This window comes from Helianthus annuus, chromosome 9 (assembly GCF_002127325.2).
Source record: "Helianthus annuus cultivar XRQ/B chromosome 9, HanXRQr2.0-SUNRISE, whole genome shotgun sequence".
In the NCBI taxonomy this organism is placed as follows: domain Eukaryota; kingdom Viridiplantae; phylum Streptophyta; class Magnoliopsida; order Asterales; family Asteraceae; genus Helianthus; species Helianthus annuus.
Window position 1 is genome coordinate 51,349,801 of NC_035441.2, and position 15,581 is coordinate 51,365,381.

The 15,581-nt window shown below is 40.3% G+C and overlaps 1 protein-coding gene across 1 annotated transcript; it reads left to right on the forward strand.

Moving 5' to 3' along the window:
* The first annotated feature begins 3,640 nt into the window (after positions 1 to 3,640).
* LOC110877558 lies at positions 3,641 to 5,808 on the forward strand. The gene is made up of 2 exons (XM_022125712.2): positions 3,641 to 4,551; positions 4,637 to 5,808. The coding sequence occupies exons 1-2, from the start codon at positions 3,720 to 3,722 to the stop codon at positions 5,779 to 5,781; spliced, it is 1,977 nt and encodes a 658-aa protein (XP_021981404.1). The 5' UTR covers positions 3,641 to 3,719; the 3' UTR covers positions 5,782 to 5,808.
* The last annotated feature ends 9,773 nt before the right edge of the window (positions 5,809 to 15,581 follow it).

Below are 15,581 nucleotides of genomic sequence, written 5' to 3' on the forward strand. Positions count from 1 at the left end.
ATAAACAATTCTTAGCCTGTAAACCGATAGAATTCTCATGCAATGAAGGAGCCATTTCAGCCTTGCGCTGGATAGACAAGACAGAAGCAGTATTAAAGATAAGTAAATGTGCAGATGAATATAAGATCATGTTTGCTTCTAATCTCTTTAAGAATGCAGCTTTAGAGTGGTGGAATACCATTCTTCAGTCCAGAGGAAGTGACAGGGTTTATAACATGGAATGGAACAACTTTAAGGAGATAGTTGAAAGAAAGTTCTGTCCTCCTCATGTAAAAGAGCAGATTGCCAATAAGTTCCTAAACCATAGAATGATTGGGGTAGATTGTAGGGACTATACTACCATATTCTTTGAATATGCTAGGATAGTACCAACACTAGCCTCACCAAAATCGGTGTTAATCTCCCGTTACATCTGGGTATTAATCAGTGAGATCAGACATGTAGTCAAGGCAGCTAGACCACAATCCATAGAAGAAGCAGTGGAACTTGCTAACACCCTGACAGATGAATTGGTACGTACACAAGAAGAAAACCAGAAAAAGAACCTAGCTCAAAAGATTACCCAGGAACTACGTTATGGTAATTCCTATCATGGAAAAGGAATAGGTTCTTCCTCTTCACCCAACTGCAAGTATTGTAAGAGGAAACACTCAGGGAAATGCACGATATACTGCAACTTCTGCAAAATATCTAGACATAAGGAAGAAGACTGCAGGAAGAAAGCTAACATTAGAATATGCTACAACTATAGAGAAGCTGGTCATATTAAACCGAACTGTCTGAAACCAGCTCTAGCGACAACTAACAAGGCAAAGACAACAGAAGGACCCAAGAAGAATGCCACAGTATTTGTTCTGACTGCTGAAGAAGCCAAGATGATTCCGGATGTGATTGTCTGTACGTTTTTAGTTAATGATGTTTATGCTAAAGTATTATTTGACTCTGGTGTAAACCAAAGTTTTATCAATACTTTATTTTGCAAACTTCTCAATCAACCATTAACTAAACTTCAACAAGACTGTTTGGTGGAGACGACAAATGGAAGCTCTATCAAGATAAATAAATCCTGCAGGGAGCAAATTGTGAGCTATCATATTTAAAATGCTTTGCAAAAACCCTAAATGTTTTCGGTTATACTTACAGTGATTAAGTCTTTGTATTCTACAATTACTACCGGTATGTGGGGTTTTGTATACACTACTAATCAAGTGTTACTATTGGACAAAGAGTTAGCCAATAGTAGTATGACAACGGTCATTGTAACTGCCAACGTGACAAATACTGAATGAGTAATTGGGTAGATATAAACATTGTAATCGCTCTTGATACTGTAAAGTTATAAAAGTTTATTTTTATAAACTGAAATGTACTCGCCAGTATTTCTTGCTGATAAATATTTTTAAAACGCGTTTCAGGTAAGTTAATGTGAAAACTATTAGAAGCCAGCTATGGAGCACTGAAGGCTTAAAGAAATTGGCTATAAAGTTACCTAAATAAAAGTTTATGTGTTCAGCAAATAGGGACACATAAACTTTTATTTAGGTAACTTTATAGCCAATTTCTTTAAGCCTTCAGTGCTTCATAGCTGGCTTCTAATAGCTTTCACATTAACTTACCTGAAACGCGTTTTAAAAATATTTATCCCTACAAAGATAAAGATATTATGAATGAAATATGGGTTTTATCCCATTTGTTTAATATAAAAGTTTGGTGTTTTGAAACTCTGAAATTTATTTCCTAACTATGATCCTGATGTCTCATTTCCGCTGCCAAATTAATAACACCGATATCACTTGACTGGTTCGCGGCTCCCGCTCCCGAGGTAGGGGTCGGGGGTTGCGACAAATTTGGTATTAGTTTAAAGTATGTTTTTTCTATTATTTGTTTTAATTATTAGTTCCAAAGGTTTTTTTTTGCACCCCAAATGTTGTTGATACTGATGTTTAACAACTAAGGGGAAACGTTAGAGCATAACATTAGTTGAGAGGATAATATGGTCTTTTTTTCTTTAGGATTTGTTAGATTTCAACCTATTCTGAGGTTTAAATTATTGTATCTTTAAGCTAATATATACATTTTCTAATTTACTTCAATGTTATCTTATAGTGTTATTTTATTTTTTGAAAGATGGAGTTAACCGTTGTCTTGTTCTTGTGAATGTTTGATTATGTGATGTTTAAACATCAATATCTGTTAACATACTCCGGGATCATTTACAATAAACATCTATTTGCAAAAGAGAAATTGGATACATTTTATAAAGAATAAGCATTTCTTTTCTTTGAATAACTATAAAGAAAAGGATTAATGAGTAGTATACAAGAAGAAAGCATTAAGGCAATCTCATATTTTCACGACATTCTTTGCCATGACTTGAATCATGCTTCTTTTTTCTAATTAAACATTATAAATAAAAGCAAAAGCATAAGCACCTTGCTTTAAATACTATAATTTATATATAATACATTACAAAGAAAAGCAAAAGCATAAGTACCTTGCTTTAAATTTTATAATTTACTTATAATCTATAATATATAAAAGAGGGAGAGGCGGGAGTTTACACACAAAGCAAAAGCATATATACCTTGCTTTAAATAATCTATGACCAAGTGGTCTAATTAAGGTGTTAAAATGTGATATGGTAAGTTTAAATATTTGCAAGTGTAGAGTTAATGTGGAATTAAGGTGTTAGAAGAAATATGTTGTTAAAAAAAACTTGCTTTAATTAGTATCGGTAATCCAAGAAATAAAAACAAATACTTGTTTAGGTTGTGTTACTTGCGAGGGTTTGGTTGGAGACTTGGGTGAGGAAAAAGTGTTGTCACGTAGGCAGTGGCGAAGCTTGAGATTTCCTAACGGGGGTCGAAAACGTATATACCCAAAGATTTCTATTAAACCGGAGGGTCAAAAACGTATATACCCAAAAATATCTATACGAAAACTACATATTCTCCACTACTGAGCGAAAAGTTCGGGGGGTCGGCCGCCCCCTCCCACCCCTACTATCCTTCGCCCATGCACGTAGGCAACATGTAATTGCACTTTTTTCTCACTCAGGATTGATAAGTGTTAAAAATTAATTTTAATGTTTTTAATTGCGAAAGGTATTATTACCGTTTTAAAGTGTTATGCGTTTAATTTTTACGACTTTCAATTAATCTCCTCTCCTCTTATTCCAAATTTATAGACAACATTCATTACCTTTCTTCTACCCTTTCTCCCAACGCCGTGACTCGCCCTCTCTTCAATCACACACACCTACACCTGCCCTACTGTGTGGTGGTGAACACCGCGTGCCTTCTGACGTGGATCTATAATCCGCCAAAATGTGTTATGATAACACACAAACTTATAAGAAGATTAGGTTAGAGAACTATGTCTTACACTTGTTGAATAAATACTCCTAAAAATCTATTTTAAATAACATGTCATACATTTCTATCCAGCATTTTTATATACAAAGTAAAAGCTTTAAAGTTATTTATATCGCTTTTTAGCTTTTAGTAACGCATAGATACCATAAACTTGAGAATGATGATAAGAACGTATGGTGTTGCATCATTCCACAAAGTTTTTTCAATTGCAAAACCTATGCTATAAATGCTAGCTTTTATGTATAATCCTTTTTATAACTCACCCCTTCACACCTTCCACTGGTGTTGTGTTCCTAATACCCATCTCATTTTCTAAAACACTTATTACTTAAAAGAAGAAAAAGAATGATTACTGAACACGAACATCCATTAAATCTTATAGATTTGTGGTCGGAACAACTGCAACATGAAAAAGAGCGCGAAGAAGAAGACGAGGAATCGAACGAGGATGAATTCCTTACAAAACAAGACTTCAAATGTCTGTGTTCTCGATGTGAAGAAGAAATCAACTGGTTCCATAGGTATTACTACACATGTTGTCAATGTGGGTACTCTATCCATAATTTTTGTGAAGAGCTTCCAGAAAAGTACAAAGACATTTGTCATGTTCATCCTGTTTACTTCCTCGGAGAGAGGAATTACGAAGAGAGGAATTACGATCAGTGGATATGTAATATATGTCGTTGTTCTTATGGGCCTGGCGACCTTTATTATCATTGTCCACAATGTGACTTTGATGTTGATGTAAAATGTGCTATAAAAAGGCAACAAAAGAATATCATCTATCATCCTAGCCATGAACACCCCCTAGTTCGCATCCCTAAAAAACTTTTATATGAGTGTGACGCATGTGGTATGGAACATAAAGGGGTCTTCTATCATTGTCCCCAGTGTATTGGCCCATTCATTCATAGTCACTGTGCTTTCCAACCGAAAAAGTTACGAATCCAACATTATACAAATGATTTTTTCTCTCATATTCATCCACTCGACCTTTCTTATACCTTTCCGAAAGAGGAGCAAGAATCCAAGTTTTACCCACTGTGTAGAGTATGTCGTCAAGCATTTTCTAAGGAGTATCTTTGGATATATAAATGCGAAAAATGCAGATACTATACGCATCTGAATTGTGCAACATCAAGAAACGAGCCCTTCATGTCCATCCTTACATCTCCAGGTAGATCTACGTACATAATATGCTTATAGTTTTTTCTATATATTTTGGTGGTTTTTCATTTACGATCACATGTTATTTCTCACAGGTACAGGTAAAATCATAAAAAACTATGAAGATGCTGAACATCCTAATCTTCTTCGTCTACCATTTCCCGATCCATCTTTTAGCCTACTAAAACACTTGTTTTTCAAGAAAGATGGATCAAGTGCCTACAAAACACGTGATATTAGTCATCAACATCCACTAACTCTGGTGGATGGTGATATCACAACCCCCACCTCTTCTAGAATAAAACCAATATCCTATCATGACCCAATGAAGAGGATTCAACTTTTGTGTGACGGGTGTGTGAGACCAATTACGAGTTGGCCAATTTACGTGTGTGCCAATGAGGAGGAGGAGCATTGCAACTTTGTGCTCCACGAGTGGTGCTCCCGGCTACCTGCTGAACTGATAGACCACCCTGCTCACCAACAACATACCCTGATTCTCCATTCAAAAGCCCCTCGTCAGTTTTTTGGGGTATTTTCTTGTAATATTTGCAGCTTACCTTGTAATGGATTTGTCTATTGTTGTATGGAATGCGTAGACTTCATCATTGACGTTGAGTGTGCCTTCTTACCTAAAGAAATCACTCATACTTCTCACCCAAATCATGTCCTTTCTCGGGTTTATCAAAGTGGTTTTCTATGTCGTATATGCAAATATACTGAGTCTGGGAATAACTTTTCATTCAGTTGCCATACTTGTAATGATTTTCATCTACACACCAAGTGTGCTTTGTTTATACCGGAGACAACTATGAACAAGTGTGACAAGCATCCAATGAAGCTGAGTTACTTTCCCATTGAGAACCATAAGAGTGACTATTTTTGTGAAGTTTGCGAGCGAGAACTTAATCCTGAGCGTCCATTCTATCACTGTCGTGATTGTATGCAGTCTATCCATACAACTTGTGCTCCGTCAATACTTCAGTATGAAACATATGACCGATATAGTGGAGGCGTTTATAAGTTTGTAAATGTGAAGTTTGGGGGCACATATAACAATATTGAAGTGCATCCACACCCCCTTTCATTTGTTCAAGGGATTGAAGACGATGGTGAATGTGCCAGCAATGATTGTTATTACAGATATCAGCCGTATAATCTCCAGTATAGTATGATCTTTAAGTGTTTAGATTGTAAATTTGCAGTTCATTACGAGTGTTGTGAACGTATGAGTAGCTAATATATATAATTGGTTTGTTCTTGCGTTTCATGTTTTGTTCTATTTTATATAAAGATTCCCAACCCCTCTATGAATGATTTGATGTCAGATTACTAACAACTGTTCAGTGTTCTTGATGAGCAACCATGGATGATGATTGGATTGCATTTTCAGGTAGATTATTATTGATTTTTGACGTGGTATGACCCGGACCGGCTGACCCGACCCAGTCATCACCTATTATTTTATTATAAATAATCAATTATATTCACGTTTATTCTAGAATATTCTATTTTGCATGGATAAACTAGGCAACTAAATCTCCAATATTCAGGGAAGATCATGCAAATCCATAACTCACTGGATTTACTCCTAACATACAGGAAACCCAAATCATATACTATACATAGAGGTAAACGTTAAAGGTATAGACATTCTACTCTTACGAACTTTCTCCCTCTCTATACTTTCTTACTCCCAAATTACCGAGATTTATTCTCACACCGGACGGTGGTTACAGGAATAACCCCATTCCTGTAACGAGTCCTAATGGTGTTCTGTTTTGCAGCCAATTGTTCGGATCGCTAAGAGTTGAAGTATTTGCCGGAGCCTAACCGTTCAGGTCAGTGTTTCTTCATTGGCGTCATCTGTGGGACCTACGGTAGCACCAGACAACTTGTACCCGATGGCAAGCGGTCAGAACACGGCCATAACAACACCAAATCCGGCGGTGACCTCCAGCCACCCGCCGTCCATGACAATCTCTACAGCTGCTACAACTCCTGCATCACCAGCAATAACCAGGTCTTTTGACCTAGAATTCGAAGCAGAAATCCCACCTGGTTTTCAGGAAATCCCGGCCATCACCTACGGGTCGGTGTCTGAACACTCTCTTTCATACACTGCATGGCAACAGAGATAGGCGGTGTCAACTGCGGTGACCTCCGCCACTTCTGCCCCAGTATCATCCACACCTGCACAAACCACACGTCACGGCACAAGGCCAGTGATTACGTCTGCAGCCCAAGGAAACGCCACCCAGCAGATGAATACGGCATAGTACTATCAGTTGTCCCTCACCTACTCGATGCCACCATTGTATTCGGCAGCACTCACAGCAGCACTATCGACACCACCCCATCAGCCGGTGATCATGCTGACAGGAGTTTTGAATGCCCCAGTCACGCCTGGGAACTAGTCTTACTTTCCGGGCTACTACTATTCACCCCCTTACGGGTATATGCCGTCATATCCTAATTAAGCTTATTCTCCCCAGATGACAGCACAGAGTTATACTCAACAGTCACCATACGCGGCTTTCATGCCGCCTTGGTGGTCATTCCCTACCCCACAACAGACATATGGTCAGGCCCCGCCTATAGCGGAGCCTGTTTACAACAGAGGAAACACTTCAAGACCCCGCCTTACGCCTAGCGAGGGTGCGAGCACTCTGCCAATCCCTACAACATCCCAGACTCCAGCAGGTCAGAGGAGTAGTCTGGACGGGGCGTATTAACACATACAACCCATAAATGTGGAAGATGTTGATCTCACCAAGCCTTATAAGCCGACAGACGCTACGTTTAAGTCAAAGTTTACAAGCAGAATTGCTGAAGCCCTGATTAAGGAGAAACCAAAGATGCCTCAAACGGTTGGTAAATATGATGGGACAAGTGACTTGGACGATCATTTAAACTTGTTCAAAAGTGATGGGGAAGTAGCATGCTCGTCAATGCCTCTTTGGTGTAAGATGTTCGTTCAGACGCTGGTAAGAGCAGCGTGTGTTTGGTGGGACGGCCTATTTGTTGGGGAAATTGACAGCTTTGAGGATCTCGTATCCATGTTTCAATTGCAGTTCAGTCAGCAGGGACGCCACACAAAAGAAAGAAAGGAACTTCTTCACATCCGCCGTCAAGAAAACGAAACAGTGGAGAGTTTCATAGTAAGGTTCAATAAAGAAATCCTGGCTATCCCAGGAATCACCAACGACCTGGCTTGTGGTGCTTTTCTACAGGGGGTCAATGACGATGAATTACTGAGAATGTTGTACGGAAGGGACGGTGTACCCTCTACAATAGACGAGATCTTAAGAATCGCCAAGGTATACGTGACCCAAGAGAAAACAGTAACTACAAGCCATGCTGCGAACAGGAAAAAGGAAGCACATAAGAACTAAGAGGATAGGGAACAGCGGAACGCGAAAGGTAAAAACAGGGGGGATAGGTTCCAAAAGAATGACCGGTCGGACTCGTGGTACGACAGTTCTAGAAGCTCTTTTCAAGGAACGAACCACCTTCAAGACCAAGGTCCGACTATCCTAATCTGAGCAAAACACCTGCTGAGATCCTCGCTTCCAAAAACTTAAAGCTCAATGATGTGCGTAGTGCGTGATAGGTTTTTTTGTATATTTTTTAGCCCTTTTTAACACTTTAGTCAAGTTTTAAATTTATAAAACACGATATTCTACTAACACTAAACACACATATGGGCAAGTGCACCCATTGTGAGCGCAGTATAGCGTTGGTAAGATACCAAGGTCGTCCAAGGACACAAGAACTTTTAATACCGGTTTATCCTCAACGTCTAATCAAATCAAAAATTTAGAAAAAGGTTTTAAACATGAAAATAAAAACTAAAGATGCTGAAAATAAAAATAAAATAAAACCAGGTAGACAAGATGAATCACTTGGATCCGACTCGCCTTTAGTGTAACCTTTGATGTTTTCCGCACTTTTGCTCTTTTTAAGAGATTATCTTAGTTGTAGTAGTAGACCCCTCTTTTGAAGGTGACGTTACCCTCAACCCAGTAGTTTGAGTCAGCAAGGATACAATCCTAAAGGGTTGGATTATTGAAAGATAATTAATTAAGTTATTAATGCGTAATGTGGTAGGCCCCTCTTTTGAAGGGGACGTTACCCTCGGCTAAGTGGTTTGAGTCAGCAAGGATACAATCCCAAGTAGCCGGGTTAATGTATTAATAGTAGTTTACATATGAGGGGATCAAGCCATTCGCACCCCCGCCATCCAATACCAGTGGGTATTGAAGGAGGTCCTAGTAAGCTTGACACAGGTCCTTGCAGGATCTATACACTGAACAAGGCAAGAACCTTACCAAACCATTCCCTTAACCCCCGACCAGGTAGCCAACATATCTCTATATAGACTGTAGAGATATGAATGGTGTAAATCTTTTATTTTATATAGACAATAAAATAACGCCAAGACACCACGGACAAATGATAAGGAAGTTTCACCTTCAACATAAGAAACTAGTTATTAAAGTCATTAATACAAAACCAAATAAAAAGTGCGAAAAGATTAAAAAACAAAAGTATTACACTAAATGCTTGTCTTCACCAAGTGATGTAAAAGACTTAGGCAAACATGGCCTTTGATTGTCAACAACTCTTACTATCAATCTTGGTTCCCGAGACTACTACACACACTCTATGATGGATGACGGATGATGGTGGTGGATGTGGGTGTTGTGATGGTGGTGGAGTGTAGGTGAAGTGGGAGAGAGGTGGTTTGCCAAGGGATGCCTTTGAAGTGAACCAAGCACCTCTATTTATAGCCTGCACAGAAGCCCGGACACGGCCCCATGTCCATTGGGCACGGCCCCGTGTCCATCCACTTTCTCTTTCTTCATTAATTGCAGTTTGTCAGCATTAGTTGACCACGCCCCCGTGTCCGCTGGGCACGGCCCCGTGTGCAGAAGCGTATCTGTACTATCAAGATTTGCTTGGATTCTGTGACACCCCAGGAAAACCAGGAAAACCACGCAACTTAACTAGCTTCCTCAGTAACTACGTGCTAAATTTCGGGACGAAATTTCTTTCAACTTGGGGATGATGTGACAACCCGAATACTTGAGGTTAACACTACTTAAACTCCACAATCTTTGACGTGTATCTTTACGTTCAATTGCTCCTATATGGCGATCATGCGAGACTTAGTGGGTTACACTCGTACATCACTAAATATTTATGTGTGCTTGTTAATTAAACATGAAACCTTTAAACGTATTATATGTGCTTGATTACGTATGTTGCAATGGCGTGTTCGTATGTGCGTAATAGAGTAAATAAATGTTGAGAGCTTCGTCTAGTTACACATTTGGGCTAGATTAGATTTCCCCACATTTAACCCGCTTGTGCATTTCTTTAAAGCCCAAGATTTGGCCCAACTGTTATATTAGCCCAACCAGAGCCCGAATTCCCTTTTCTTAGCGAGATACATAACCTGTTCCCTTTAATTGTTAGCATATTTCAATTGTTAGAAACCCTAATTCCTCATAATACGTAAGATGCCGACCTGCTTGCACCGAGAATAATCCTCCTCCTTCAGGTCGACGGCAACCCTCTTCCCCGAGGCTCTCTCTCTCGGTTCCAACACTCCGGCGCACATACACAACCCTTTGGAACTAATTGACTAACTTGGAATACGTGCCTTAATCCTACCGAGCAAACCAAGGTGAGTTTACACAGCCAAGGCATGGGTTCCCAGGGTGGGAATGGGTTGGATTATTTATTTGTGTTTACCTAGCACATGGAACTTAGTTATATGGTCCTCGGGTGAGGACGGGTTATTGATAAGATACAACTAGACTAATGGTACTAAATTGAACTACTGATCTTCGCACACACGCCAGGGTTGGCCGCGATATTATGACTAATCTTCGCACGCATGCCTAGGAAGGCCACGAACTATACTCTAAACTTCGCATACATGCGAGGGTGGCCGCGATACAAACATACCTAGTCTAGAATACTTGAGAACTTTCCCTAATCTTCGCATACATGCCTAGAGGGCTGCGATATGAACTATTACGATACATGACTTAATGAACGAATACAAGGCCTACTATACTATTACAATTACTGAACTATAAACTGTGAACTCGCTCAACTAGTTGTTGATCCTCTGTTACATGCCTTGCAGGTCGTTAGATACATGGAGCTTGCACAGGGAGGAGCAGGTCGTTGTGGAGCATGGATCGTGGATGTCATGTTAAAACATTTAAACATTTGAACTATGACATACATTGGGTTTTCATACTTATGCTTCCGCTACACTTGATACTTTAATTATGTTTTGAACACCTATCGTATTGAATGATTGGTTTGCATTTATTTTACTTGATATTAATTACATGTTCAATATGATTGGTGGCTTGATTCTAGTCATGTCACGCCTCCAGGCGGTGATACTCCGCGTGTGGATTTTGGGGGTGTGACAGATTGGTATCAGAGCCATTGGTTATAGTGAACTTGGTTTTAATATGAGGAAAACGTTTTTATTAAAACCAGACTATAACCAGAACAGTGCTCTCAATGATCCACAACGACGCTTCGCTCCACGTGCAAGACTCGACATCCTAGGTAATAAGGTTTATGTTTATTGCCTACTTGCTAGAATTACATAGAACTTTGCTCGTGGTATGCTTAGATTACATTTCCTACTATTCACTATTGCTTGAGAACATCTACGTGCTTACTCTCTTCTGTCATCGCACTACTCGCGAACCACTCACTTGTTTTACTTGTACTATGAAGATCATGTCTGGACGTGTGAACATGACTCAAGCCTAGTTGACGGCTCTCATTGCTGAACAAGTAGCTACGGCACTTGCAGCTGCACAAGTAGGTAGTATACCCTGCGGATGGGATACACACTAGGATCTTTGAATCCTACAATCCTAACTCAACCTTGTATTTAATATTGTCCTATTCTATGCACAATAGGTCAAAACGCCCCACAACCTGTTTGCACATTCAAAAACTTCATGGACTGTCGTCCAAGCACCTTCAGTGGCACCGAGGGGGCAGTGGGACTCCTCCATTGGTTTGAGAAGCTAGAGTCAGTATTTGAAATGTGTGAATGCCCTGAGGCTCGCAGGGTCAAGTACGCCACTGGCACGTTGGAAGGGATTGCGCTAACCTGGTGGAACGCGCAAGTTCAGATCCTAGGGTTGGCAGCTGCTAACGCCACACCTTGGGAAGATTTCAAGGAACTGATCAAACGAGAATACTGCACGAGTGATGACATCCAAAAGTTGGAGGTGGAACTGTATCATCTGAAAATGACGGGGTCAGAAATCGAAGCATACACTAAACGGTCAAACGAGCTGGCCATCTTGTGTCCAACTATGGTGGACCCTCCAGTTAAGCGCATTGAGTTGTATCTCAAGGGGCTTGCGCCAGAGATTCAGAGCCACGTGACATCGGCTAACCTTAACAATATCCAAGACATCCAGTGTCTTGCTCATCGACTCACCGATCAAGCAGTGGAACAGAACAAGCTGCCAAAATGCATCAGTGCTACCACTACTGGTGTTACTAAATCTGCTACTCCCAATGACAACAAGAGAAAATGGGAGGGGGATTCCAGCAAGGGATCAGTTTCTGTTCAGTCTCAAGCACAGCAGCGCAAGACTAATGACTACCAGAGTCCGAGTCAGCAATCATCAGGTAGTCAGGGGCAGGGTGGATATCGGGGAATTCACCCACTGTGTAACAGGTGCAACAGACATCACAGTGGTCAGTGTCGCAAGGGCCGCTGTCAAAGATGTCTCAAGATGGGTCATGAGGCCAAAGATTGTAGAAGCTCACGGCCAGCAAATCAGAACCAGCAACCGCAACCACCAGCTCCACAAAACCAGCAGCAGCAGCAACAGCGAGGCAACAGGGGATGCTTTCAGTGTGGTGCTGAAGACCATTTCAAAAGAGACTGCCCCCAGCTGAATCAGAATCAGAACAACAATAATCAAGGCAATGGAAATAACAATGGGGGTAACAACGACGGCAATGGTGCTAGGGGACGTGTCTTCGTGATCGGTCAGGGTGAGTTCCTACTTGACGACTTTTATGTTACTGTTTTATTTGAATTGGGTTCCGGTACTAGCTTCGTGTCTTTAAAAGTTATTCAAATGCTTAATCGCACCCTAACACTTTTGAACACCAAGCACATAGTAGGACTAACAAGCGGTAAAAGTCTAGAGGCCACACATAGTTTAGGGTTCCAATCATATTCTTCCTGATCAGACCTTTTCTATCAACCTCATTCCTATCGTTCTGCGGAATTTCGGGACGAAATTCCAAATCAACAGGGGGATGATGTGACACCCCAGGAAAACCAGGAAAACCACGCAACTTAACTAGCTTCCTCAGTAACTACGTGCTAAATTTCGGGACAAAATTTCTTCCAACTTGGGGATGATGTGACAACCCGAATACTTGAGGTTAACACTACTTAAACTCCACAATCTTTGACGTGTATCTTTACGTTCAATTGCTCCTATATGGCGATCATGCGAGACTTAGTGGGTTACACTCGTACATCACTAAATATTTATGTGTGCTTGTTAATTAAACATGAAACCTTTAAACGTATTATATGTGCTTGATTACGTATGTTGCAATGGCGTGTTCGTATGTGCGTAATAGAGTAAATAAATGTTGAGAGCTTCGTCTAGTTACACATTTGGGCTAGATTAGATTTCCCCACATTTAACCCGCTTGTGCATTTCTTTAAAGCCCAAGATTTGGCCCAACTGTTATATTAGCCCAACCAGAGCCCGAATTCCCTTTTCTTAGCGAGATACATAACCTGTTCCCTTTAGTTGTTAGCATATTTCAATTGTTAGAAACCCTAATTCCTCATAATACGTAAGATGCCGACCTGCTTGCACCGAGAATAATCCTCCTCCTTCAGGTCGACGGCAACCCTCTTCCCCGAGGCTCTCTCTCTCGGTTCCAACACTCTGGCGCACATACACAACCCTTTGGAACTAATTGACTAACTTGGAATACGTGCCTTAATCCTACCGAGCAAACCAAGGTGAGTTCACACAGCCAAGGCATGGGTTCCCAGGGTGGGAATGGGTTGGATTATTTATTTGTGTTTACCTAGCACATGGAACTTAGTTATATGGTCCTCGGGTGAGGACGGGTTATTGATAAGATACAACTAGACTAATGGTACTAAATTGAACTGATCTTCGCACACACGCCAGGGTTGGCCGCGATATTATGACTAATCTTCGCACGCATGCCTAGGAAGGCCACGAACTATACTCTAAACTTCGCATACATGCCAGGGTGGCCGCGATACAAACATACCTAGTCTAGAATACTTGAGAACTTTCCCTAATCTTCGCATACATGCCTAGAGGGCTGCGATATGAACTATTACGATACATGACTTAATGAACGAATACAAGGCCTACTATACTATTACAATTACTGAACTATAAACTGTGAACTCGCTCAACTAGTTGTTGATCCTCTGTTACATGCCTTGCAGGTCGTTAGATACATGGAGCTTGCACAGGGAGGAGCAGGTCGTTGTGGAGCATGGATCGTGGATGTCATGTTAAAACATTTAAACATTTGAACTATGACATACATTGGGTTTTCATACTTATGCTTCCGCTACACTTGATACTTTAATTATGTTTTGAACACCTATCGTATTGAATGATTGGTTTGCATTTATTTTACTTGATATTAATTACATGTTCAATATGATTGGTGGCTTGATTCTAGTCATGTCACGCCTCCAGGCGGTGATACTCCGCGTGTGGATTTTGGGGGTGTGACAGATTCTGCGAATCTTAGCGTTGACCACGACCGTGTTGAGCTGGGCACGCCCCCGTGTTGGGAAATAGAAGCTTCTAGAACTTTGTCTTTTCTGCAGACACTTGGGCACGCCCCCGTGTCCGCTGGGCACGGGGTGTGTTTTTGCTTGGGAAGATGCTGTCGAGGGGTCGGGCATGCCACATTTATTCTTTTTCTTGTATTTATGTTAGATTTAGCTGTATTTTTGCTTCTTTTGTTCATTTGCGCTCATTTAATCCTGAAAATACAAAAGGAAGACAAAAGCACACTTTTTCCAACATTAGTACTAAAAAAGGGTTAGTTTTATACCTCATTTGATGTAATTTATATGTTGCATTTTACTCACATCAAATACCCCCACACTTGAATCTTTGCTTGTCCTCAAGCAAAACTCTTTTTAATGTGGCTTACACACCCAAATGGAATGGGTAGAAGAGAAGTTTTGGGCTTGTCTTGAGTGTCGGGATTCCAAGATCTTTATTAGGTTTTATTTTTATGTCATTTACAATCCTATTCGTTATGATTTATTTAGAACGTTTCATAAGAGAAATTACTTATTTGGGCATAACATGCCTCTTTAAAATTCCATTTATATACAAGTTCACATACCTCACAGGAGATCACTCAACACTCGGCCGAAGATGTATTTTTGTGAAACACTCGAGACCGGCATGGAACTTACTTCTACCATATGCTTGCCAAGCAATCAATCCTCCTCCTTTTTAACTATACACCTTTGTAAATATCAAGAGGACTTAGGGAAGGGTTAGGCTTGGGTTAAAGGTAGGTGGTTTTGGGTTAGTGGTTAGTAGAAAAGGGCGAAAAGCGTAAAAAGCGTCGGTTTTCGTAAAACTTTTTGTTTTTGTGACTTTTTATTCAAACGAAGTATTTTTCAAACAAAGTTTCTTTTGATGAACTTGTTTGTTTATTGCTAGACTTCATTTTTTTTGTTTTGATAAGGGATGTCACATGAAGACCGAGCTTTCTACTAAAATAAAGGGTTTAAAATGAAAAAGGGGTTTTGGTGGTAAAGGGTGTTTGTTTTGTGGGTTTAGAAATGAAAAAGGTCTAGGCTCAAAGGGGTTAATTAGGGGGATTTTGGGTAGGTGGTATGAAAAAAGAAAAATAATGGTGTTGAAAGAACAAAGGTTAGTCCTAATGCCTCCATCATTTACTTACTTGGGTTTAAGTTGGTAAGGACCA

Excerpts from the sequence above, each read along its gene's own strand:
- LOC110877558 (XM_022125712.2), top strand. The coding sequence starts at position 3,720 with ATGATTACTGAACACGAACATCCATTAAATCTTATAGATTTGTGGTCG. Across the intron at positions 4,552-4,636 it reads GTCCATCCTTACATCTCCAG|GTACAGGTAAAATCATAAAA; the intron begins GTAGATCTACGT and ends TATTTCTCACAG.